The following is a 27,309-nucleotide window of genomic DNA, read 5'->3' as shown; positions in this document are numbered from 1 at the left end:
CATTGGTTTGTGACGATCAGTGCACAGCTGACTACTTGATCAATAAAGGCCGAGTTTGGGCGAGTTGGTTTACCATGCTGAACGTAAAAGTGCAAAAACGCAAAAAACAAGGACGAGAATAAGACACACAACACGAGCGCTCACTTCCAACTGATCTTTATTACATGCAAGAAACAGATTTTGATACTCTTGATAATGCCTGCAAGGCATTACTACAGAGTTGTGAAAGATGAGTCATCGAGCGTCACACTTGAATGATAAAAGATAGGACATCTCTTTTTGTGAGAGCAGAATTGACAGAGCACTTGCACAGTCATCCCCAGCTTGCGCTATCTCCAATGCCTCAACAATTTCGCGCGTAATTTGACATTTGTTCCCATAAAGGATTTTGCACTTGTGAAAAAGAGGATGACAACCCTCTTTTCCTTCTTTTCCTTTGCTTTTGCATTTTAGGCAATGAATGCTCATGTGCCCCCCTTTTTTATTGTTCATAACATAGTCATGCTCATAGTGTAAGTGCTCCTTCAATTCTGCTCTCACAAAAAGAGATGTCGTATAATAATAATAATAATAATTGGTTTTTGGGGAAAGGAAATGGCGCAGTATCTGTCTCATACAACCACACTGTAAGGGAAGGGATAAAGGAGGGAGTGAAAGATGAAAGGAAGGAGAGGTGCCGTAGTGGAGGGCTCCGGAATAATTTCGACCACCTGGGTATCTTTAACGTGCACTGACATCGCACAGCACACGGGCGCCTTATCGTTTTTCCTCCATAAAAACACAGCCGCCGCGGTCGGGTTCGAACCCGGGAACTCCAGATCAGTAGTCGAGCGCCCTAACCACTGAGCCACCGCGGCGGGTAAGAGATGTCCTATCTTTTATCATTCCAGTGTGACGCTCGATGACTCATCTATCTTTCACTACTCTGTAGTAATGCCTTGCAGGCATTATCAAGAGTATAAAAATCTGTTTCTTGCATGTAATAAAGATCAGTTGGAAGTGAGCACTCGTGTTGTGTGTCTTATTCTCGTCCTTGTTTTTTGCGCTTTTACGTTCAGCATATTTGTTCAAGTGCCGAAATACGCCGCTTTCTCATCAGAGCAGTCATGTGACCCGTGACGGGGCACCTGATGCAGTGCTGTATACTTGTAAGCGTCATGCCCCTTTTTAAGGGGAGACGCGGGTCTTGAAATCATCAAAAAATGTGAAAATTTTGATTTTGCAAAAATGGCTAATGTTTGGTATCAGTTCACTCTTTGAGTTCCTGTCTAAAATGTTTCAAGGTCTAAATTGGACCTCAACTGCTACATTATCAATATATTTCGCGCCTGTGAAGCCTGGAAATGGTGATTTCAGTGTGAAATGGGACAGGATTTTACGCACTTCAAACACTAATACTGTCGCATTTTCATTATGTAATGTGAGTGTCCCCTAATTTATTATCGCCAATGGCGTGAAGGTGGGGGCATGCAAGGGTGTTTTTATCGCCACCGGCATTTCAATCACGAGGGCCGCGTCGCTGCTATGGTGTTATCCCTGATGGGCCTGCTGCAGCTGTGCCTGGTGTAGGATAGGGGATATTCGAAATTCTGCAAGTGCGCTTTCCCGCATAACATTGTTGCCCAAGACAAGATGGCTCACCATTCATTTCCAGCTGAAACAAAGCAAGAAGGACTAGTTTTGTGTTTGATTCTTCCAAAATACGTTTATTACATTCTGTTCACACCCTTAGCGCCTGTTCTGTAGCCCATACAGTTTACTTATAGAGCTGCAATCTTGTCTTCGGCAGCATAGCTATGTGGGAAAGCGCACTTGCAGAAATTTTAATATTCTGCAACCGCCAGTGACGCCTTGGTCTGTCTAACATCATGGAATCGCAGCGCTGGCAGACAAGGACACAGAGAGAACACACACACAGTTGCGCTGAACTGTATACTTTATTTTGAACATGTGTGATCTGTGCCTTATATTTAACAGGAGGGTATTAACATGCAAGCGCATCTACTACACAAATATGCGAGGAAAATCTTTTGATAATGCATTCAGGGAGTGCTCGATCTCAACAAGACTAAAAACACAAAAATCGCAAATTTGTCAAGGCTGGGTCAAGAAAGGCCAAACGCCAACGCAGCAAGCATGGTAACAAGGGAGAAGCGAGGAATAAACATATGTGAGGAGGCGTAAAAACAAGTGAAAAAATTGGTATAAAAACAAGTGAAAGAATGGCATAGATGGGCCAACAATGAACACGGCAAAAATTCATGAAAAGGTAAAAACTTATATAAAGAATGTAGGCCAAAAAATGAACACAGCCAAAAATTAAATGAGGCTAACAAAACACAGGTAAAAAAAAAACTAAAATGATGCAATAATATCAGCCAAGAAATTCAATGAGGCACTAAAAACAGGTAAAAATAATGACGTGAGGCAACAATTAACAGGCCAAAAAAGGTATGAGCGCTTAGATGGGTGAGGAAAGGGTTTAAAGTGGATTCGAATGCGGTACGATCAAATGGACCCAGACAGATATGTCAGCTCTTTTTCTAGGAGGGTTACTGAAGGCACGCTAACGGAGCCTGCTTACAGGTTGTCGATGATGGCTACTTCAATTATTTCCCGAGTCAACTAGTTTTTGTTTTTTGCCAAGACTCTAGTGTTAGAAGCGATAGGAGGGCGGCTTTTGCAGGGCGAGCAGTCTCGACAGTGGATGGCCAAGTTGCTTGATTTTTTTATCTCTCACGTTCAGGTTGTGCTCCTGCAGTCTTGTTCAAACAACGACCTGTCTGTCCAACATATTCTTTTCCGCAGGACAGAGAAATAGAATAGGCGACTCCCGTGGTGCATGATACATATGGGTCCTTATGCCTAATTGTGAATTTTTCCTTCGTTCGACTGGCTTGTTTATGCGTCTACACAGTCTGGAAAGGCGATGTGGAGCAGAAAAAATAACCGGCGCTCCTGCTTTTTTCCCAATTCTTTTTAAATTGTGAGAAACCTGGTGAATGTACAGATAGATTGTGAGTTTTTGTTCCAATCTGTTTCGTTGAACGTGGTGGGCTTGTTGCTTTGCATGGCACTGAGCATTTTTTCGCCTATTGTCGGGTACCCGGAATGAAGCATTCTCTGGGCTTGAACCTGAAAAACTTCTCTAGAGAGTGCTGACAAGACTTGGTTAATGCGTTTTTGAAGGCGGCTTGAACAATGTTTCTCTTTATTAGCTTTGAATGCGCAAATTCGTAGGGTAAGACAGGCTTGTTGCCCCTTGGCTCAAAAGACCAGCAAACGTGTTCTGGTGAAAACTGCAACCTAAGCTCGAGAAAGCGGATGGAGCCATTATTCGGGATCTCATGGGTTAAAATCCGGGGTTGTTAGCGTTGATTGAAAATGGCCAACACACTACCAACCTGCTGCAGGAATTCATCCTCGTAGCTGTCTAAAAAAACAATCATCCACACAACTAAAGAAGTTGAGAACCGGTAAATTTTTCAGCTTTGTGCTGAGTGCTCTGTCCTGCTTGGCTAGGTACAAGTCGCTCAAGTTGGGGCCCGGGCAATACATGAACCGATACAGATGCCCTGTTTTTGGATGAAAAGGAAGCCGTTCCAGCGGATGATTATCTTGTTGTTTTAGACTGTCACGAGGTTGACTTCCTGCAGCAGGTTGACAGTGTTGGCCATTTTCAATCAAAGGAGGGAGGGGGGGGGGGGGGGGGAGGGTTTGAAATTTTATTTTAGACCACACCTCCCTTAATTGAAAGCATTTAATTCTGTTCACTTCTTTTGTAGTTAATTTCAAACTACCAAGTTTATTAGAATTGCTGAAATGCCTCGGGTGATTTCTGTCCAAGCTTGTTTGGCGTTCTTTTTAAAATTTTTAGCTATGAATGTCCCAATACAGGTGAGTGAATTGGATGGGTAAGAAAACTGAGCAGACGCGGTCAATGACAGCGCGTCTTGGTTTCGCACGTTTTGAAGAAACAGATTATCAGCAACGGTAATAGTTAAAACATAAGCACTCGCCTGTTCGTCTGGGTACACTTAGATGAACACAAACTGTTGCCCAAGCAAACATGACATCATTTATTCAGTAGTTATGAAAACACAGTTACCAATATTTCTGTTTATGGGAATGTGAACATCATTGCACTTTTGCAAAGTAGGTAGGTTAAGATGACTGTAATTTACAAAACAGTTGTGATTGCATATATACATAGATGCAGAATTCAGGCTTCGAAGAAAAACTTTCGCGGAACTTCATATTCCGGCTTTTGACAGCATTGGGCTTGAGCTTCTTCAATCCATCCGCGCGGTTTTGTTCGAAGCTCATATACTTAGCAAGATGTATCCTACACAGTATAGGAACACATGCCCGTGGTGCGGGGCATCCCCCACGCTTTACCATATAACCTGGGAGTGTAAGCGAAACTACACGTTCCACCAACACAAGACCCCGAGTGCGGAGCAGTGGGAGAGCCGGCTCACCAGCTGCGAGCTCGCCTCCCAAAGGGCAATGGTGCAGCACGCAAGCGAAGCAGCGCGACTCATTGGAGCCCTGGACTAGGGGCCCAACCCTGCTTTGAAGGTCAAGAGTCTGCAGCAATGCAGACGAAGACCGAACGCTTAACACTTAATGGACCAAATAAAGTTTTTTTCACTCTCTCTCTCGAAGCTCTTGGCTACGAAATGAGCCTGCAGATGAATTTGTTATTGGAATTAGCCACACATTTCCTGCATGATTGGAGCATTGAGGAACACAACATCCAAGTATTTCACGGCGATGAAAGCCGCGCGAACGCAGGTACGCAGCAGTAACGCCCGCACGACAGGTGTGTGGCGAGGTCGGCGCGGGCAACACAATGGCGGAGGGAGCGCGCTGAAACAGTGGCATCGAGTGGTTCTAAGGGGGACTTCACCCTAAGCGGGGGTGCGCGCATCGAGACCCCCTTGTCATGAGTAAAGTCACTGGAACCGGAAAAGTACCGCATTCGTTTTCTCGCACGCGCTCCCGATTCGTTCTCCGCGGTGACGTGGGCATTCCCCGCCATAAATGGTCCGCTCGCTTCTTTCTCGCGGCCGCCGGCACACAGATCGTCCGGAGCATTATGTAGCACTTGCTCTCATGAGCCGAGATAAGCGTGCACATCATTTCCAGTCGCGTAATGACACTTGTGCAGTTCATGCCTGCGTAGAGACTGCGAGAATGCGTCGGTGCTGCGCCTTTAGGTGCACAAATCAGCGAGAATAATAATAATAATAATAATAATAATAATAATTGGTTTTTGGTGGAAAGGAAATGGCGCAGTATCTCTCATATATCGTTGGACACCTGAACCGCGCCGTAAGGGAAGGGATAAAGGAGGGAGTGAAAGAAGAGAGGAACAAATAGGTCCGTAGTGGAGGGCTCCGGAATAATTTCTACCACCTGGGGATCTTTAACGTGCACTGACATCGCACAGCACACGGGCGCCTTAGCGTTTTTCCTCCATAAAAACGCAGCCGCCGCGGTCGGGTTCGAACCCGGGAACTTCGGATCAGTAGTCGAGCGCCCTAACCACTGAGCCACCGCGGCGGGGCGGCGAGAAACGGGCAAAACGCTGTTTGCCATTCCCAGCGAAAAAAAAAAGACTACATGCGACGAGCTATATGGCTCCACAGAATCCGGCGGGAGAAATTTGTTCCAACGAACAATACTCGCCTCTGTGAGGTAAGCGCTTCTCTTAATTAGGTTGTACATTGATTTTGGTCCAAACCGGCCGAAGTCATATTTTTGGGGGTGAGGGTCAATTTTGTGAGTTGCCCAGGCCAAATTTGGAGGTCACCATCGTGTTCCCCGCAGTCCAATTAGGTTGGACATCGATTTTGGTCCAAACTGGCCGAAGTCATATTTTGGGGGGTGAGGGCCAATTTTGGGAGTGGCCTAGGCCAAATTAGGAGGTCACCATCGTGTTCCCCGCAGTCGAATTAGGTTGGGCATCGATTTTGGTCCAAACCGGCCGAAGTCATATTTTGGGGGGTGAACGCCAAATTTGGGAGTGGCCCAGGCCAAATTTGGAGGTCGCCATGATGTTCGCTGTAGCCGAATTAGGTTGGACATCGATTTTGGCGCAAATTGGTGGAAGTCAAATTTCGGTGGCGAGTGGGCCAAATGTGGGAGTGGCTTGAGCCAAATTTGGAGGTTACCATTGTGTCCGCGGTAGTGAAATTCGGTTGGACAAAGGTTTTGGCCCATATCGGCCAAGGTCAAATTTCTCTCCTTACATGCCTTCTAACGTAGGACTGACACATCGTTCACACAGTCGCGGACAGATTTTCGTTCCATGAGCCTAGAAAGGCTTCCGACTTAATAATTACAGCATTTTTTCGCCTAATTAGCAAGTGAACAACGGCATGCTTCATTGATTGCTCTAAAAGCTCGCGCAATTCGCAAAACCTGCTTTATTCTGTTTAAAATGCCCAGCGCGCAGCCGTCGCTTCAGCGGCGCTGAACCAAATATGGCGGCTCCGGCGATGGTTGCGGTACTTTTCCCGTTCCAGTGACTTTAGTCATGAGAGGGGCGCAGCGCCCTCTTTCCGCCTTTCCTTTTTCCGGACGAAGGTCCGCGGGCGACAAAAGTTTGCAATGCAGCGCGCGTGACAAGATGTTTGAAACTAATCTAAGGCATGGGGATTAGGTATACTAGGGAGTTACTCAGTTTATTAGACGAATTATCAGCAATGATAGCGGCTTATGTACTACTATGCACTCCCTCTCCTCATTTTTGCTAACCACGGTACATGTAGCAGCCATTATGGTAACATCTTGACTGACAGCCGTTACTGTGCGGATAAAATACAGGGCGTGCTAATACTACTTATATCAAACTTGATGGTGACGTCGATTGCGTTCATTGTATTTGAAGCTCGTAAGTATAGATTTGTCCTCTACATATTAGAGCCAACAATTAGACAAAAGCGGCGTTTATTTATTTTATAAAAATTCTAAGGACGATTAAGATACTCATTAATGCGAAATTTGAGCGTAGCTCTGTCTGCTTCGGCAGCGCGAACGGCGGCAGGGGCCTCTCGGCGGCGGCACGCATTTCTGGGTTCTGGCGTCGGCGGCGCTCAGCCTCTGCTAGCAGCAGCGGCCGACGAAGCATTTCCAACGGTTGCGTCCCTCATTATTCAGAAAGAACTGGCTGAGACTACTTTGTATTGTATTATACAAGCAGACGGTTTATACAGGAAGACGCTGTGAGTAGCGTGACCGACGCGTCTCGCGTGCATCGCATTTCACAGCACCGCCTGCCAACTGAGCGGCGGAGCGTGGCGCGACTTCGAGGAGGCACGCGTGGGTGCACGGACGCGAGACCTCCCCTACCCTAGCCACCCTACCTCCGCTCACGCATGGTGATGGAGGACGGCGCGCGCAGCGCACCACCCTGGAGCCATCTATGAGCGGGCGGAGGTAGCCTCGTTCGCTCACCGGCGGCGGCGACACGGCTCAACCCCGAACCGGCGCGTTTAAGAACTGCGCTCTAAAATCCCACTGTGCACATCTGTTTCTTCAAAGGAGACCCGCCGCTTTAAAGCCCCCCAGAGCGGGCGTATGTGCACGGCCCAGACCCAGCTGGCTGAGGAGGAGCCGCTTTAGGGGCTCGATGATACCAGTATAGCGAATGAGGTGTTCACGGTAGCTGAGGATAAGTCAGCATCCTCGTCTCCAATACTCGATGAAGTTCTAAGGATTGTAGGGCTATACGGCCCTTTCTTAGCCATTTAAAATGCGCGCACTCTCTTCCAGCCATCTAGGTGCGCGCGCAGGTAGCGCAACTGCACATGACCGAACAGCTGCTTGCCAGATGTAGCGATCGCTGCATGCGGTGAATCGAAGATAGCCGCAGGCAAGCGGCAGTGGGGTCTTTTGAAGCGAAAAGCTTCACTACGCTAGTAACACCGCGCTTCGCGCGAGCCGGCGTATGTCGGAGCACGAGTGGCGTCATACACGGCGCAGGTGGCCACCGCCGACTCTCTCTCGCTCCCTAGTCAAACTGCGCATGCGCCACTATTAGCCCCGAGCCACAGGTGTTCCGCCGGTGCGCAGCGCCGCGCCTTTCCTCAAAATCCAACTTACAATTTTCAGTTTTCTCTTTTTTCCCCTCCCTCCTTTATCCCTTCCTTCACGGCGCGGTTCGGGTGTCCACCGAGATATGTAAGACGGTTACTGTGCCATTTACTTTCCTCAAAAACCAAACAAAACAAGCGAGCTGACGGCGTTCATAGACTTCATTGACGGTGACAACTTTGCAAAGGCGACTCAGAGTCATTGCGTAAAGCGCTTGAGTAGCGCATTGGCCATAAAGCGACACCTTGGCGCCACTACTTTAAGTTATTGAAACAACCCTTACGCACATTGCAAGTAGAGCCGCGTGGGCCTACAAACCAGATGGGGAACTACAGCGCTTGCCCGAAAACAATCGGCTGCTGTTTGATTTCAATTTTCATTGACTGATATGAGCGCTGCTCAACCCCTCGAATCATATGTGTGACGCAGAGTCGCAGACTTTGCGCGATGCGACGATCCGATTGGGCAGGCTACTCACGTCACTTGACCGGGGTGAGTGAGCCAGCAAGGCCTACCTCTCACAATGCTGTCATTGATTGATCACCATGCGCAGTATAGTTTCGCTGTCAACGCTGCCCCTGTATCGGGCTTACCGCGCTTCTGCAGCCACTTGAGACACTTTGCCCAGCCGGTAAACACGGTAGCACGCAGCGATTGACGTACCTCTGCCCTCGTTCGTAATAAAGGAGCTGTTATAAGTGGTTTCGAACGCGTGTTTTCGGATTGTGGGCTTCTATCACCACGAAACTGAAACTTATTGGCAGCACTCTTGCAACGTTTTCAGGGTCCGGGTTGCTTAGAAGTACAAAAATATTCCTTGTAAACAGATTTCACAACTTACTGCAGCAGTGAGTCGTAGGTTTTCTCTTTTCTTGTAAGCGTTGTTGGCAGTATATACCGTGATGGCGCTTCCTCTCCGGGCTGTACCCCGGGCCATGCCCGTTTCTCTTGTCAGTAGAACGCACAGAAACGAAGAAGGCACAAATCGTGTTTTCTGATAGATCTTCACCGGATTCAGCTCGCAGCATCACGACGTTTGCCTAGCCGCAGGTTCGAGCTCTTCACTGTCTTCACGAATGCCTTGCCGGTCGTAAACACGGTAAACACGGTAACTGCTACGGTGCGGCAAATGTGGCCAGGCAAGTCTGGCAATGGCAGCAACTGCAACGCCTTACCCTATTTGCCATACGGATGACCGGCCAGGCTAAAACCGTCTAATTGTAGGTAGATCCGACTCCAGACTCTCCTTTGGCCTCCCCAGAGCAAAAAGGGCAGCTGTAAGTCGTGCGCTGCCTCATTCATTTCTGGAGGCTTAAAACAATGAAGCCGTCGTGGCAGGCTTACAAGGTTTCTCAGTTGCTAGGTTGCGCCGTGAATTGCCCTCCCGTGGTGAGGAGAGAAGGAGCCTCGATCATTAGTGTTTACAGGCAAGTCGCGGTTAACTCTGTGGTTATTAGGTTCGGCGCTACAAGGGTTCCACACCTATATATGTGCCTTTTGTGCTCTCGAGCTAGATGCAGATTCATAGGCGTATTCATGTTTTCCACTTTGATTGCATGCGTGGCTTAATCATACGAACTGCTGCCGTGTTTCGGCTTCGCATTGGCACGAAATGACGAAACTGATCCAGCATGCAGGGTACCGAATGTTGACGTTGAAGTTGATTGTTGACGTTGAGAGATAGAAAACTTATAGTTAGAAATGTCAAGTGTAGCGTCATTACGGGCTACCGATCCTTTCTCAGCACATTGTGAACCTTTTGCATTATAACAGGGTGCATTAGAAGTGACAGCAGATGGTTTTATGTAGCACTGGGAAGCTCTTCCTAGCGGTGCGGCCTATATCCGCAGTTTTATAGTATACCTTGTTACCATTATTGCGGTATGATGGAAGAGGTGGGGAAAAAAAACGGCTTCCCCTGGACTATTCGTCATCACCTCTACAGCTGACTACGACAGTGTCTTCAGACGCTAGCTGGAGGATCGCTTTGCCTATCTTTATAAAACCTAAATGAAATAATCTCAGGCTTATGCTGCTTTCAATGGGAATTGCTTGTTTAATGCGTTTGTTCAATGCGAAAAGATGCTAATAGCTGTAATTAAACAATTTCTGCTGTGCTTACTGCATATATTGTATTCAAACCACAAGCTTTGTACTGGCAGGTCCCCCAGATAGTTTCATAACTTTGGGGACCTCCTAATGTACTAGCTATTATGTATCAAATTTGCATATCCTAATAATAATAATAATAAACGAACTTAAGATATTTTCAAGCAGCATGCCATGGTTGAACAGAATATATTCCTATCCTCATAGGTCCTTAGTCAAGCGTTTCCTGTCGAAACCTCATACCTCCTCAACGTGACTCAACGCACTTATTTTCAGAGTGTCAAGTGTACTTCTTTTTCCTCATTCTTGTCAGAAGAAATGATTATGTAAACAAATGAGCCCATTTTAAGCAATTTAAAGCGCTCATCTTTGCAAAACAAGCAAAAGAAGATGCTCACTGGATTGAGCCGTACCAGCGCAACCCTAAAGCTCGCAGATGTCTATCTTGAAGAACATTTTTTTGTTTAATTTCGTGCACTTGACTTGGAATTTCACAATTCAGCCCTTTTTCACAGCGTCCGAATTTGTGCGCATTGCGCCTTATTCACGCGGCTTTTACAGTATTTATGTTAGGTGTACAAATGTGGCTGCTGCGCCTGAACGGTTTTGTTATAAAGACGGTTTCGCAGACGATGTGCAGACAGTTTTGTTATAAAGATATTAAACTATGCAGTAACGCACCGCAATACGTGGGAGAGATCGGGCAACTCCTTTCAAGACACGGAAAACAACTGGCCTTCGCGAATCGCGATGAGCAGCCTATCCGGACAAGTCACAGCCTTTTAATACGATAGAATTACGGTTGCCTTTACACCAAAACCCCATCGATGTCCGAAGCGAAATTCGCTGATTGGTTGAGAGGGGTGTCACGTTACCCTGTGACGTCACCACAACATGCCCTGATGGACCACCCTGGCTGGTAGAGAGAGGTCACGTGACCTTATGACTCCTCCACATCCTGCCCACCGTGGGGGGGGGGGGGGGTGGCAATTAATGATTGGCCGAAAGAGGTCACGTGATCTGTAGACGTAATCACAACGTGATGACCGGGTTGTGAGCAACCTAGTTTCTTTACAGCAACCTAGGTAGAGAACCGACGTGCAAAATCAGAAAAAAGCGCGATATATGCAAACGTCTGCACCGTCACATCATAGCGGATACCTGCTACTGCAGCTAGCAGTCCGAATAATGATTGAACGAGAATTGGAAAGAAATTGACGCAAACACACACACACACAGGTCGAGACAGAAGCTGCGACAAATGTGAAATCTAATGCTATCGCGTCCGTCTCTTAAAGGACTATAGACACCTAATTTTATTGCGCGTTTCTTCTCTCAAACGATGAGTTAGACATGAGAATACATGGCGCGTCCGGTTTAAACGTCCCCGTAGTTTTTGTGGTTTTCATGCTTTTTAGGTTTGGCATCTTGGTACTCGTGTTCCGCGGCAGGAAAGAAAGCAGTATACTGCTGCATAACTCTGAGTATTATCTTTTTTCCGCGCTCCAACTTTCATTATTAGTGTCATAAAAAACTTGTGAGAAGCAGCCAACCAACTCGTTCACCACCACGCCGGAGAATAAATACGAGGAAGTTACCTGGAGTACGTACGGGTGGTTATACATACGATATTTTCATTATTGGCAGGGCTGTTTTGGTGAAATGCGAATATCACACAACCTTTAAAGGTAATTTACCGATCTAGACTCACTTCATATACTGGTGTTTACTCTGCAAAGCGAATTGTTTACAGCTATCTTCAGCTTCGCCTGGTACCGCCCATTTTCGCCTGCTTTCGGCGGCAACGCTTAGCGAAGCGCGGAGGCCGCCCAATTGCATGTTCCCTTTAACAGTGGACCGTACTGTTCGGGCCTCAATCCAGCAGTGGCGGTGGAGTAGCCGTGATTCACTTGATTCCCGTCTGTCGGCTAATAGCGCTGGCTGTTCCGCTAGCTCGCGTTGTACCTTCAGCCGACCTCAAAGCTCTCACATACAGGGACGAAGACAGAAAAGACACCGCGGGTGCTAACTACCAACTGCTCTTTTTATTGATATTAAGCATATACAGCCGGCTATCGTTAATCCGGAAGTGAGCGAAAATTTGTTCAAATTAAGAAGGGGAAGCGTTTTTAGTACACCATGTTTACAGGGCCAACGTGTCAATTCGAATCAAGCGGATGTTTGAATTAAATGAGCTTGGATTAACGAGTGTGTGCTTTTGCACGCAAATCTCATTCATAGTAGAATAAAATGGCAGTAATAAACAGACGCACCGGGATTGATGGAATTATTTTACAGCATAAATGACTACAGCAACAAAGAAAGGATTCTTCGTCTTGTCCTAAAGTCAAGGTGGTGGTCAGCCACCTCGTGTAATATTCGATCTAGAGAAGAATTAGCGGCATCGCGAACTGAGGTTCGCACCATGCTGTAAATTACAACGCATACACATCTTGTATTCTAAGCATGTGGGGAAATATATTGTAAACTAATTAATTTTCGCGGTAGACCTCGCGAAAAATTAGTCCCGCGAATAATTTGGGCAAATGGAGAGCTGAGGGGCCCGTCCCCTCTGCTTCGGGAAATTCAGTGCTCGCTCAATATTTTGATTATGCGACTTGCCCGAATACGCGAAATTTTGAGCTCTTGAAAATAAGTAGTTTACAGTATATATCTATGTCACTTGTAACATGACCCGCATGAGCTACCAGAAATGCACACTCATTTCTTTATAAAGGCACCTTGAATCATCACACGCGCAGTTTTTCTCAAGATAATATACGTTAGCCTTGTACGTTGGTGTATGTAACCTAGGTGCTATTAAATGTATCTTGATTATTCTTTCATAGTGTTTGTTAGTGTTCAGGCTCTCTTCGGAGCGCCTTCTGTTGTAAAGGAAGTGTTTCTGCTGAAAAGTGGCGCTGCGTTCGCGGCGACAATTGGAACGGCGGTGCAGCGGCAGATCTCAAAGCATGGCAGTGCAATCTTAGCGTAACAAGTATAAGCGTTACAATTAAGTGTGACAAGGAGGGCCTGACTTAGTGGAGTGTAATGTTTTTTTATAGCAAACGCGGCTCTGACGCAGCCACTGCACTCCTGCTAAATCCCACAAGGTCAAGTGACGGTGCCTTCGTTGATGTCAGAGCTGCGTTTCGCCTAATCATGACTGACAGCGTTCGTCCGCGTGTGTGCGTTTCTTCCTAATGTGAATGTTTCTTGCTGCGCAGTTTTGTCTCAAGGATACTGACAGCTCTGGTGCGTCTGCTTTGGCGGAGGGGTGGAGCCCAGCGCTAGGATCCTATGAACGCTTGCTCCGAAAGGGCCTGGTAATAATTTGCTGAGTCCGAATGGGCCTAAGCTCTCCACGAGGAAGGGTGGATAATGAGAAAAATAGGTAGATGTAATGACAACGCCTGAGACCGTGTTTTATATCGGCTCTTATCTCCGAGGAGGAGGAGGAGGAGGAGGAGGAGGAGGAGGAGGAAACACATTTATTGAGAGCTTAATTGTTGGTTGGCCTCAGTCTGTGAGCATTGGCAATGGCTTTGCTTGTCAGCCAGGTCCTTCTGGAGAGCATATGGTCCTCGCTGCTCTCCCAACACTCATAGTTTGTGTGAAATGTTTCTTCTCAGTTGAAGTTCCTTTGGCATAGCCATGTCATATGAATGCCCGGTCTCCCGTATAAGGGGCAGGCCGAATCATGTATCTCCGTATCTCCTGCGAACACTTGGAACAGATAAATGTCATGCCGCCTTAAGTTGCAAAGCACTTCGTGGAGGATGCGTTCATGTTATGTGTTGAATGACCGATGCGGTTGGCGATTATGAGCTTTTTTTCCTCGCTTTCAGTTTTTGCAGTGTTCGGCTCTTCGTTCGTTGCACATTGGCGGTGCGCGTGTAATATCTCAGGCCTGTTTCTGGGATCCCGATGGGTAGCAAGCGTTCGCCGCCCCCTCTGGGGGCACTCTCCGAGTTTCCGCCGCTGGTCGAGTCGAGCAAGCCGTCGGCGCAACTGTTCGACGAGGAAGGGATCATCGAGCACCTGCGCGACCTGTACGGCTTCATCCGCCTCAAGCGGTTCCCGGGCGAGACTGCCAGCTTCCACAGGGACGACGAGGCCAGGTGGACAGATTATTACTTTTTTTTTCGTGTTCAGCCGCTTTTGTCCTGTGCACGCGCCAAGCCGAAATCACGCGGCTGAGGAGCCTGCGCAGCCGCACCCACAAAAACAATTATTTTTTTTTAGAATTTCTGTCTTTGAAAAAAAAAAAAAAAGACACCTTGCGTAGGACCGCGAACTAGGGGCTGTATCCGGGACAACATGCATCTCGTTTTCAAAACTAAAGATGCCTCTTTACTCATTCTTAAATTTCAGCAACGAGTTTAAGGTTCATAACCGTGCTGCAGCTGTGGCGGCTAGTGCAAGGCAGAGCTGAATGGATTAGACTAAAGACAGTGCAGGAGAGAGGGATGGTATGGGGACCACAGAGCACGAGCTCTGACTAACGGTTTTTTACTCGAACAGAGGCGAAAGTTCATGGGGCATGGCTTTGCTGAACAAAAATTATTTCTACTTTGTCACTCAAGCCAATCCCCCAAACTCCTTGCAATTGCGAGATGACCTGCTGGCGCTAGATTTAATTTGGTCCTGAGCACGCGCATCCCGCAAACTTTTGCTACCGACTGTCAGCTCTCTTAATGATGACGTCACCCAGGGGTTTGTTACTGCACATATAATGCAATCTCTGAGAACGCGTGATAAGAACAGCTAACACACGTGGCCGCCTTCTCATTTATCGCGTACCTTCCGGTCTCGTGAATTGTTTTTAGTCTAGTTCATGCTGAACTAGCCCAACCCATTACTCTGCTAAGCGGACATCAATGGGACAGAGTTCATTTTCCTTGATTGGACGCTACTTGAATGGAGGTGAGAGACGGGCGAAGTTTAGGTTGTTGTGAGCTACTGGCGGGATTAGCCTTGCGCTATATTCTGCCGGCAATTGCTCCATCCTAACGATGCTATAAATAATAGCTAAAGACGGGAGTTTGTGGCATAGTTTTCTGAAGTTTCATATTTCTGCCACCGCGCATGCAAGCATCCACAGGAGCCGTCACCAGCCACCGTCACCACTCGAAGACCAGCTCATGCAGGTTCCTGCAGTGTCCCTCATGCGGTTGAAGCGGGAAGCCTCTCTCCTATTTGTCCGCTTCCCGCGCATGTGTACAACGGAGAGTTTTAGCATAGCGGAGACGGACAAGCATAAAAGTATACCGGATTTATGTGTGCCCGCTGCGCACGCCAAGTTGCACCGGGGAGCAACGTCGGGCGGGCACTGTGCGTGCTCATCAGTCATGATTTAATTGGATATACATGTACGATAGTACAAAAGAGCTACAACTGCATGGGGCTAGTTGGAAATGCATCCTTAAAGGTATTGGTGAGCGCTATCAAAATACGGAATGTGCAAAAAGGTCAACGAGATTGAAGACCACAAAAAGAAACCTGGGTGCAACGGCAAATACGGCATCACCTATGTAGAGTGTGAAGAAAACGTCATTTACAGCATTCCGCTTAGCTGTCAACGAACATACGTAGGGCAAACGGGTAGATGCCTGAACAAGAGGCTCAGAGAGCACGAAAGATTGATTATGCGTACAAGTTACAAAATCCGGCAATCTGGCACCACATTGCGCACACTGCAAATGCACCCCGATGCTACAAAACACCAAGGTAATACAGGTCGGGCCAGAAACAGGCGGGAACGCGAAATTATCGAAGCTTTCGCTATACATGTTGCTCCAGATAAGCAGTGCGTCACCTCCCCTCGGTGATGTTAGGGAGAACTGAATTAAACTACCTCAAGAATAGTAATCTTCGCCTGTTGTAAAGGCACGTGTTGATCGTTTTTATTTTTTTATATATATTTTTTCCTTCATATCGCTCTTGTCAGCGCCGTGCGCGCTCTTCCCTGTTCTGTGTATGATTTGACGTTAATATGTGCATATAGTCATGTTTCTTCAGAAAATAAACAGTTGTTAGAAAGTGCTTTGTCCTGTATGTTCGTCCCTTTCCGTATTTTGATAGCGCTCACCAATACCTTCAAGTACGATAGTACGACGGCACGTCTCCGCTATGGTAAAACTCTCCTTTGTCTTGCACAGGACCGCGTGTCACCCCAGCCCTTTCGAGAGAAGCGAACAGAACCAATTTCTGCGTGTTGTGATCAGTGCATGCAGCAGACAGGTATAAATCACCGCAACACCGCATGAGGAACACAGCGGAGATGATGCCGTGTCTGTGTTATGCATCAGCGTTGAGCAGAACCCGTGCAGAGGCGTGCACTCGTGGCTGTGCGTGCAGGTACCTAGGGCGGCGTGTGGCATCGGCGAACGACGTGTTCAAGGTGGGCGACGTGGTGCGATTCGACGCCGTGCCCAACCAGAGGTTCCATGTGTCGTCCAGATGGCGCGTCTCGGCCTTCCACTTCGTCCATGGGTTGCCCGGCTGGGCGCCGTCCAAGCCTTGCAGGTACTACAGCGCGTGCTTTTGCGGTACCCCACGCTATATAGCCCACATGCGTACAAGGTGAGACACACTTGGCTTGAACACGATAGCGTGTGATTCTGGGCTGAGCGCTGACAGTGTGACGAGGCAGCTTGTTTGGCGCAGACAGCTCCGCGAGGCGCACATGAAGCGCAGAGACACACATTCGCATGTTCCCATTAAGTGTGGTCCGCAATGTACTGCACTGGCAATTGCACCGCTTTGCTGGAGCTCAAGGCTCGATAAACACACACGAAATGACGCACTTGTATCTGGCAAATCTGTTTCATATGATTAGGCGATATATAGCTTTACAGAACCGAACGATGTAGTTAGTTTGGCTGCCGTCAGTTACTACTAGAGACACATAGGAGAATCTTGTACGTATCCCAGAGAACCATGCATGTGAGAAGCCTATTGAGAAGTGAGCATCGAAGTGCACATTGAATGGGGTCCGGTGTGGCAAAACTGTGTTCTGCTGCAGCGCTTACCTCCACCTAAGCATTACGCGGCAGACACTTTCACAAGAAAGACTGATCGGCCAGGCGTCCTTTGTGTGAGAGACACCAAACGAACAAAAATGCTGATTTGTAGTGCAAGGATTGTTATAGCTGGATTAAGAGCGTGTCCTTGATACACTTTGATTACCATGATGAGCGTTTGCACCAGCACAGTACACCTGGTCCGAGCAGAAAGTTGCCGAACCTTTTACAGGGACTGGAATCTCAACGACGACAAATCGCGAGAGTTGACGGACTGCGACGGAGTTGTTGATCGGCTCAAGTCTCAGTACGGCTTCATCCGTCTCGGGCCCCATGTGTCACCTGCGGCCTTCTTCCGCGTCAGCGTCCTAGAGCGCTCTATGAAGACCACCATCAATGACATTGGCGAAGTCCTCGCCGTCGGTGACCTGGTTCGTTTCGACGCTGAACTGAACCTCAAGGACGACACGTCGGCCAAGTGGTGGGTCACTCACATCCAGCCGATCTCGCGCATTCGACCCTCTGCCGACCGTTGCCTTGGCGAATCCTCTGAGAAGCCCCGCAGTAGCGAAGGCGTCGACGACTCCAGTAAAGACACAGATGAGGACCGGCCTTCCGCAGTTACAAAAGGAACTGAAAAGAGGTTTCCTTGGAGCTACGCTCGATGCGCGGCTAGGGCCGTGGCCGTGGAAGGCGTCGTCACGAACTCGAGTCCAGCGAGGAAGGCACCCGGGACGCCAGCTGCTGCCGTCGTTGACAGGCTGGCGTCCTCCGTGGCTCGCCCTTCGCTCCTCATATACCGAGGAGTCAGCGGCGTCGTGAGGTCCGTTCAGGGAGGTGCCTCAGTCTACTGCGAAGTCAAGGAGGCTGCTGGAACCAGGCGCATCAGTCTGGCTGAAGGCTGCGCTTTCTACAAGGACGGCGTTCGATGTCCAGAGGATGGTGGCACCATAGCAAAGGCGGTCAGCGAAGGGGACGAGTTGACCGTGGATTACGCTGTTTCAGCGGAGGACTTGTCCAAAGAAGCAGACGTTTACTGTCACCTTGTTTGGCAGGGAGAGAGGCCAAAAGACGTGCCCAATTTGACCTTAGAGCTGCTGGGTCGAGCCTTGAAGACGGGACCTGAGAAGAACCCTGATCCGGGTGCCAAAGACATGCTTAAGATTCGGGAGTCGTGAGTACCACTGTCTAATTGCAAAAAACGGTGGCTTGTGACTGCCCGCTGTAGAGTTGGATGCAGAGCATGCTTTCTTCTTGCTTTATCACGGGCTTCTTTCTAAGAGAGTGCACGTATTCGCAACGGTCAGCGTCCACTGGCCCCTGGAACTTTCTTCCGCGGCAGCTTCTTGGCAGGGGAAGGCAGCGTACCGTCGGATTTGTTGAGTGTGTGTCTCTGAGTAGCTGCAAGGTCGGTAAACGATAAGGCAACTCCGGGGACTTTTTTTCAACAGTTTGAGTTGATAATCACGTCACATTCCTTAGAGTCCCCTCCCTCCGATACAGAAGACCGTTTTTGTTTTCAAAATACGAAGAAAAAAGAAAACTGACAGACGATTGCGATAGTCGGTAACGCGAAATTTGAGCGCAGTTCTTCACACGCCACCTGTTGCCGCTGGAAGGTGGCGTGTTACTGTGACAGCCACCCTCTGGGATCTTCCCGTGGCAGATGGAGTTTCGCTCTGCTACTGGCTGCCAACACGCCACCTGTCACACGCCGTGACACGCCACCTGTCAGGCGTGCTACGCCGACGGCGTGGAACGCTGGAACGGGCGCCTAAGAACTGCTCTCTAAAAGCATTTTAAGACAGCAAAAACAAGGAAACCGAAACTGGGTTTCGACCGAACGATGATGTCACACAGACAGACCGACCTATGACGTCACAGATACTGTCACGAAACCTATCATGTGCGCGTATGGCTAAACTGGCGTCTGCAAGTGCACGTCTTGATGAAGTGACCAAAAGCGAACCCGAAATTTAGTCCTTCTGCAAGCGCAGAATGAATATTGACGGCCATGCATCCAGTTACGTCACACACGCAAGGTTGTCCGTAGAAATCGCCGCGATTGAGGCCACGAAATGGAAAATTTTAAAATTCATTTGCGCTGCAACAACAAAACCCAACCGCTGTGAAATTCGGCACTGAGGACCAGAAAACTTCGGATAACGTACAGTGAACGTTTCAGTAAAATCCGAGGAGGTAGACAAAACGCCGGAGTTGCCGTTACCCGTGCGCATAGAGTTTCTTAATATTACCTAGAAGAAAAGCTGGTTGCCGTGAACTTCATCCACCATGGATAGGCACGGAATGCCGGGAAGATAAGGTTTTGTATTTGACTTGGCTATTGTTAGGCATGAAACATGGATTCAGCCATAGCAATAAGACTCTTCTCAAGGCAGACCTCGAAGGAATAGTGCAAAAACTTACGTACCAGTCTAACACTTGCGATAATTTATAGAAGTGATAAACGCACTATTGAAATAGTTTAACCGGAATACAGAATAATGTATCGGGGCGCACCTACTGATTCGGAGGCAGAATCCATGTTACCGGCCCAACACTGGCCAAGCCAAATAAGAAACATCGTCTTCCCGGCATTCCCGCGGTTAATGGCGTGCTATTTAAGAAACTCGGTTAGACAGTGGCGCCAGCCTTCTCTCTAGGTAATATTGAGAAACTCTACGCCCGAGCGCACCGAGGTTAACACCACTCATATTGAGGCACTCCACCCAAACCTCCAGAAGAAGCGTGGCCTACCGACCCACGTGACATCACTCTTCAGCAATGGCAGGGCGCCGCGCGCTGCCACTCTCTTCATGTTCCCTCACATTATGTTTGCGCCTTCACTTTCCACCATACCTAACTGACTCAGCATCCTCTCTCTGTTCGTGTTATCGCATTTCTCACTCAGTGCATATGAAACCATATTTTGTGACGCGATATTGTCATTTATCTGGTACCAGAGGGCACCTATCCTGTGAAAATGTTTTCGCGTATTTTTTTTTAACGGGAAGGCATTACTGGCCCTATTAGGCTAAATTCCGTCGGCGACCGTCGTTGAGGCCGACAGATGGTCCCCAAAAGATGACGTCATCACGTCGTCTCCGAGCGAGGCGCACGCGTTTCGCCGATAGATGGCGCGTGCATATCGGGTGACGTCACGGTACCGACTCAGCGCGCGGGCGATCCCACTACGGCTCCTACTCGTGGGGGAAGTTGGCAGGTGAGGTGGAAAAACGGCGTGCGCATAGTGACGTCATCTGTCGGATCCTCCTGAGTCGGAGCCAAGATGGCATTGCTCATGCGAAAGGCACTCTCGCCGCGGCTTCTCATCTATGCAGCTCGCTGCAGCGCGCTTGGTTTTGAAGGGTTGTTTCCGGGGCTCTAGCTACCCAGACGCGACGCCGTCTGCTCCTCCTCTAGCGCTCTTGGCCTTCACTGGAGTCACTGTGTGCAGCTCGATGTTACGAACGTGTGCCGGTTTTCGTGCACAACAAACCACGCAGACGAACCACCTCGCAGAAAGAACTTTAATGAAATAAACCAGGCCACGCAAAAACTAAAGCTTTCGCATTACCACACGTAAGCAGTATTAAATGTTTCTACCGAATTTTTTCTTCTTGAAGGCAGTAGCCCTCTTTTCTGTGCCGGTCTTCCCAAAGCAGGCCGAAGAAAGCAGCCGGCGGCAGCGGACCAGCTCAGCACAGCGCTAAGAACTGCGACGATGACGCTGACTGCGTTGATGGCGCTGGAGCAGCAGGTGACAGAATTGAGTATATTTTCATTTTCCGCTCTCAGCATCGTCTGTAAGCATAGAAATACGTTTGAAAGTTCTAATGAGAGGTGGGTTGATGTATCAGTCGGTCTGATAACAACTGATAACAACTCTTTGCTTGCAAAACGACTTTACTCCCTCTAAATATATGTACGAATGCTTCAAAATGTTAATTCTGGGGCAGATAAAGGCTCTTATAGGCTGAGCCACCATCGGCGTATGATTACAAACATAGGGGGCGCTCGCGGTCACCAGAGGCACGGGTTGGCAGCTTAAGGTGTTTAAATACCCATACATTAAGAACGTTGACTCACAATGGCGGAAAAGAACTAGGAAGCTAACCAGTAGGTATGCCAGACACGAGGCCGGAGAAAGGGGATTAAACGACAGGTTAAAAACACGGGAGGTAAAAATTGGATAAATTCAATGGAAAATAAGCATAGTTTAGAACTATATCGGTACTGGAAAAGGCAGATAAGGAAGGAAGCGTTTTATGATAACTCAAGAGGCAGTGCCCTACTCTTTGAAGCTAGGTCAGGATGTCTTAAAACGCGCAGGTACAAAAAGAAATTTAACGAGAAAGATGACACATGTGCTGTGTGTGGTAAATCTGTAGAAACAATAGAACACCTCATTCTAAAATGTGATGGTATCCATCCCGATGTCTATGCAGGCACAGTCACTCTTCTTGAAGCCCTAGGGTGTATATATAACAATGGTCATGTAAATAAATCTGCGGTGGAAATTAGCGAAAAGCGATTGGAAGATTTGTGGCTCAAAAGCAGAGGTGACATAAGGTTAAAAGTGTAGGAAGACGAATTTAAAGAAAATGGCGAAATTTAATAACTTACAACACAGTTAAACGAAAATAAAGGGGGAAAAAGCTGAGCATGGTGGCTACTGCCATTACCCCGTTTCAAAGGGGACGTTCCTACCTTCCATTCATCCATCGGCATCCATCCGAAGGCTAGACCGGAGGCGGCTGAGGATATCGCCTGCGTCGTCGTTTGCTACTGCGCCCGGTTCGCTTACCATGCCGTTTGAGAGCTCTCTTTCATGTAGACCTGTCCAGGCTGTCTAGCCTGAGTGCCTGCGTTGTGAGCAATGCAGCGCACACGGCATGATGTCGGACTACACGAGAACTTTGTGCAATTCGGAGCAACTCCCAGTTGGTTGAGCGCCAGGACATTTTGGGGGTTATGCCCTGCATCGCGACACACATTTATTGTGACGTTTTAAAAAGATGTCAGCTTAAAAAAAGAACGTTTCACACTTGTTCATACTCTCTTCAAAAGCGTACCCAACAATTCTGGACAAGAGCATTTTTGAACGGGAAAGAGTTTATGAACTCAACTTTTTCGCGTAATTCAAGATTTCATTATATCTGTCAACATATCCGCAGATCTCCCGACGGCGCGGTTCACTACGCTAGGTATTCAATAAGCGAAAGCTTCACTACGCTAGGTTTTCAAGAGGGCAGCGTCAGTGCAGTCACGTGACAGGTCATGTGAACTACTGACGTCATCACAATCTGCCTATCGTGGCAGGTGGCAACTGCCCCATCGGGCATTTCACCGACGCTTTATAGACAGACAATCCGTTCGGCTGTGTGTGCGCGTGGCGTTTGTGAACGTAGCCATGCAAATTAATGTTTTCGCTTCTCACCAGGGTTAACCAAAGCTTTAACCACTATTAACGTTTTAGCTTTCGTCAAAAGCGTTCCCCAATAGTTTTATATGGCAGTCTTAACTGCTCGATCTGAGCGATGGAAACACTACAAAGGAAATGTCTTGCTACCCATCAGAAAAATGGACCATTGTATTCAATATTTCCATATAAGTACTTTACAATTTGTCAATATTTATAAATTTTTGTCCAATAATGTTGGACATTGCACTCGCCAGTTGTGAACGAATAGACGCCTTTATAGATGCACTGCGAAATGGGAAGATTATTGAGAAAAATTATTTTAAATCTTATTTTATGAGCCACGCTCTCACCCGTTACTCTAGGCCGGAGGTAACTCCGGTACTCAAACATTGTGGTGTTTAAAAAAATACTTTGGATTAGAAATGACCTGCCATACTTGTATATTTTATTGTGGGATATACTCGACTATTGTTAATGATGGGAATGCCTCATAAGTGCATAGTGAAATCATAAATCTACTTTGCAAACTTTTGTTTACATGCATTCGTAGGGGCCCTACCCGCAGCTCGTATACCTTCGAATAGATGGATGGATGGAAGTTTGGAGCATCTTCTTTGAAACGGGGTGGTGGCAGTTGCTACTATGTTCGCCTTTTTTCTTTGTATTTATTGAAGCAATATCTGTCAAACTAGGGTGGCATTATCTATAAATTCGCCATTTTTCTTTCAATCCAATTTTTATTTCAGAATTTGTAACCTTACGTCATCGCCCTGCTTCTAAACCACCAATCTTCCAATCGCTCATTGCTAAATTTTACCTCAGATTCATTCACACGACCTTTGTTATCTATTAAACCTATAGCGTCTCAAGAAGAGTGTCTGTACATGCATCGGCAGCCGGATGGATACCGCCACATATTAGTTAACCACATAACGAGAATGTGTCATATTAATGGTTAAATTTCCTTTCGTAGCTTCGCGTTCTAAGACAATGATGTAGCTTCAGAGAGTAGGGCGATGCCTCTTGAGTTATCATAGAACTACTCCTTTTCTCCATTTTTTCGTTACCTGTCGTATAAAGCTCTTTATTTCTCCGTCCTTGTTTCCTGCATACTTAGTATTAAATTTCCTAGTCCTTTTCGGAGAGTCAACGCTCTTTCTGTACAAGTATTTAAACACTTTAGCTGTCCACCTGTTATCGTGCAATTTCCTCAGGCGTTCTTCGTATAGTACTTTATCCTGAGCTTCCTGTACTGCGAACGATGGCCATCCCATGTTCTGCTGCACCGTCTCATTTGTAGCTGTGCCGTGGGCACCTAGTGCTACGGAGCATGACTATACAGGGGGTGAAACTCCCGTCTGCGCGAGCGAGCGCAGGCGACCAGATAAATTCACAATTATACGTATGCGCCGACGGGGGCGCATGCAGTGGCGGCGCCTTCTGGCGCCTCGTAGAAGCAGCAGGAAAAAAAAATGCAGCGCCCGGGCAGGCTAGTGTTCCTGTATATGCTCCCGCAGGCAGGCGGCTCCGGCGGCGCGCGCTCAAAGCAGACGACAAGCAGACGAAACGGGTGTTTGCTTCAGCGGGCGCGCCGTGACGTTGTATTTCAGTAGTTTCTTTCCAGGCCGCCAGGCGCCGCCAGCAGGATAGTGGCGCCGCGGGCTTGTGACCTTTTCTGGTCGCCGCAGACGGGGGAGTTTCCACTCCTTATAGTCTTCCTCCGTGCCTAGTGCTAACCTTCCAACAGCTCTCTGATTTAAATCTAATCGCAACTGAACTTCTGCCCTTGCGCACGAAACCTCAATCGCAAAAGTAAGGCCTGGCGCCATTATTCCTTTCCAAATACCTTTCAGAACTTCATATTTCTTGTACCCCCATTATGCCCTATGTTTCATTATCCCGGCATCTAATGGACTGTTCGTGCTTTTCCATGTACATCTTTCCTTCGTTTACCCATACCCCAATATATTTGTATTCAGCCACTCTGGGTATTTCATGGCCTTGTATTGAAGCGCCTGATCAGTGGAATAGTTGAAAATCATCAGACCTTAATTAATTCCGCTAAACGTGAAGCCAAGCCTATAGCGTCTCTTTCGTCTCCACAATGATTAGCCAGAGTCTGTAAATCTTCGTGGATAACAGCTAACGGTAAACCAAGCGACAGCAGCGCCACCGCTTTCGTCACAGATCGGTGTTTAAGTATACAGCATAATCGTGTTCCTAGATATGTGTACAAAAAAAAATAAGGCGAAACGTATTGATGCGGGCTACAGAACCCACGTGCACTGATTTTGCTGTTCAGTAAAGCTTAGGGTTTTTTTTTAGATTCAGAGAATCCTCTAAAGTTGGTCTTATCACGTCTTGTTCTTGCCTCAAACTTCGAATATTGGTGTATGAACATGGGCCTTCTACTCTTCTGTTTTTCTAGACGCACCAAGCGACCTGCAGGCAATGACCTCCATCATGCTCTCGGTAAGTATCCGTGACATCTGACTGAAGCTCCAGAGTACTCGTTAGAGTCCGCTGATAACGCGTGAAATGTTTTGGAGCACAACTGATGAGCGGTACAACTCTAAGTAGGGCTCATGGACGTCTGAGGGCACATTATAATGTCTAGGTGCATGATCTGAGAATGAATACAGTATTGTGAGTCTTTATCATGGAGACTTTTAAAAGTTTTCCTGCCTCAACAGCTTGCTCGTTTGAGGGTGAAACTGCGCACACGTCTTGGATATTGCGGTAACTTTTGTCTCGCGTTAAGTTTTACAACGGTATTTACCTGGTTCAGCCACGCATGATGCAAACCGGTAATCGTCTGCGTCGAGATCGACGAACTGAAAGCCGCCGACGCCGCGTTGCCGCCGAAAGGCGGCGGTGACGTCATCAAAGGACCAGCGCACTTTGCAACGTTCGCTTCGGCGCCCTTCGCGTCAAGAAGCTGTCTCCTATTGACAACAGATGCCGCTACCACCGCCCTTAGGCAACAACCGGGCATTGGCAGCTTTCGGTGGTTACCAACCACGGTGGCTCAGTGGTTAGGGCGCTCGTCTACTGATCCGTAGTACCCGGGTTCGAACTTGACCGCGGCGGCCGCGTTTCGAATGAAGGCGAAACGCAAAAAGGCGCCCGTGTGCTTTGCGATGCCAGTGCACGTTGAAGGTCCCAAGGTGGCGGAGACGAAATGGAGAGGGAACACAGCGCGAACGCTGCGCAGTTTTACCGCCAGCAAGCCAGCGGCTGAGGTGGGATACTTTCTAAAATTTCTCACGAAAAGATGCACAATACTGTACTTAGTGCATGAGTAGCTAGAATACAGATACCTAAGACGACACGTAATAAGATATGCAATGAGTGGGCAATGAAATGTGCACAGAGGCGTGTGCAAAAATGTGTGGGCTATGTGAGTATCCTTGCGAATAACGCCACCTGTGGTCTTCCCCACCATCCTTACCTCCTTGCGCCGGTTCGTGCTTACAGGAAGGCAATGCGGCCAAGATAGCGGAGGTGATCGTACAGGAACTCTCCGCTCTATTGCAAAACAACCACGTGCAGAAGCATCAGCAGAAGCGACTACAGCAGAAGCAGCAGCAACAACAACCCGAAGAGCAACATCAGCAACACCCGGAGCAGCAGAAGCAGCAACAGCCACAAGAGCAGCATCAGCAACAGAAAGAACAGCAGAAGCAGAAGCAAAAACCACAAGAGCAGTATCAGCAACAGAAAGAACAGCAGAAGCAGAAGCCACAACAACCACAAGAGCAGCATCAGCAACAGCGAGAAAAACAGAATCAGCAGCAAAAGCACCAAGAGCAGAATCAGCAGCAGAGAGAGCAGCAAAAGCAGAAACAAGAATCCCAAGATCAGCATCAGCAACACCCGGAGCAGCAGAAGCAGCAACAACCACAAGAGCAGCGTCAGCAACGGAGAGAAAAGCACAATCAGAAACAACAATCACAAGAGCAGCATCAACAGCAGAAAGAACAGCAGAAGAAGAAGCAACAACCACAAAAGCAGCATCAGCAACAGGAAGAACAGCAGAAGCAACAACCCCAAAGGCAGCATCAGCAACAGCGGGAACAGCAGAACCAGCAGCAACAACCACCGCAAAAGCTACAACAGCAGGGAGATGGCTGTAGCCGACCCGGTAGTCCCGCACCGCAAATTCCTTCCGAGTATGTGATTTCCTCCACATCAGGCGGCCTTGATCAAGAGGTGACCCACCTGTGAACTTATCCCATCATGTGACGGAAGCGGAGATCTGAGGCTGGTCACATTGCGTAGAAAACCAGCTCCCTTTTCGCGTTCAAGAAACAGTCATGGTGCGACGGATTTGATGGCTAGGTTAACTTCGGGACTCTGGCGTCGCTTACACACAGCTGCGCACTCGAAGGCAGTTGTCAAGGGCGCTGGCAAACGGTTGTATGGGAAGGATGGCATCACGTGCTACGTCCTTTATCCGTGCTTCTCCTGCAGACAGGCCTGCCTATTGATACTGTACACGATTGGACCTGCAAAAGTAGCACGATACAGGCGGAGGGACATAGAGTGAAGGCACTATGTTGGCACGTGCTTGGAAACGTTTCCTTCGTGTCGCATTCCTTGCTCCGTCGTTGACTTCTATGTGAAGCTACTCCGCCGTTCTAGCCG

At 48.0% G+C, this 27,309-nt stretch overlaps 2 protein-coding genes across 2 annotated transcripts; both read left to right on the top strand.

The window, feature by feature from the left end:
- The first annotated feature begins 13,743 nt into the window (after positions 1-13,743).
- LOC144108827 (uncharacterized) lies at positions 13,744-18,719 on the top strand. Its single transcript, XM_077642010.1, has 3 exons — positions 13,744-14,333; positions 16,573-16,740; positions 17,470-18,719. The coding sequence occupies exons 1-3, from the start codon at positions 14,140-14,142 to the stop codon at positions 18,413-18,415; spliced, it is 1,308 nt and encodes a 435-aa protein (XP_077498136.1). The 5' UTR covers positions 13,744-14,139; the 3' UTR covers positions 18,416-18,719.
- A 1,927-nt stretch (positions 18,720-20,646) lies between these two features.
- On the top strand, positions 20,647-26,889 carry LOC144108828 (uncharacterized). The gene is made up of 3 exons (XM_077642011.1): positions 20,647-20,997; positions 25,091-25,134; positions 26,140-26,889. Exons 2-3 carry the CDS (start codon positions 25,114-25,116, stop codon positions 26,887-26,889), a joined length of 771 nt encoding a protein of 256 aa, XP_077498137.1. The 5' UTR covers positions 20,647-20,997; positions 25,091-25,113.
- The last annotated feature ends 420 nt before the right edge of the window (positions 26,890-27,309 follow it).

Source organism: Amblyomma americanum, chromosome 10, assembly GCF_052857255.1.
Source record: "Amblyomma americanum isolate KBUSLIRL-KWMA chromosome 10, ASM5285725v1, whole genome shotgun sequence".
Taxonomy (NCBI): domain Eukaryota; kingdom Metazoa; phylum Arthropoda; class Arachnida; order Ixodida; family Ixodidae; genus Amblyomma; species Amblyomma americanum.
This window is presented reverse-complemented; position numbering and strand designations above follow the sequence as displayed.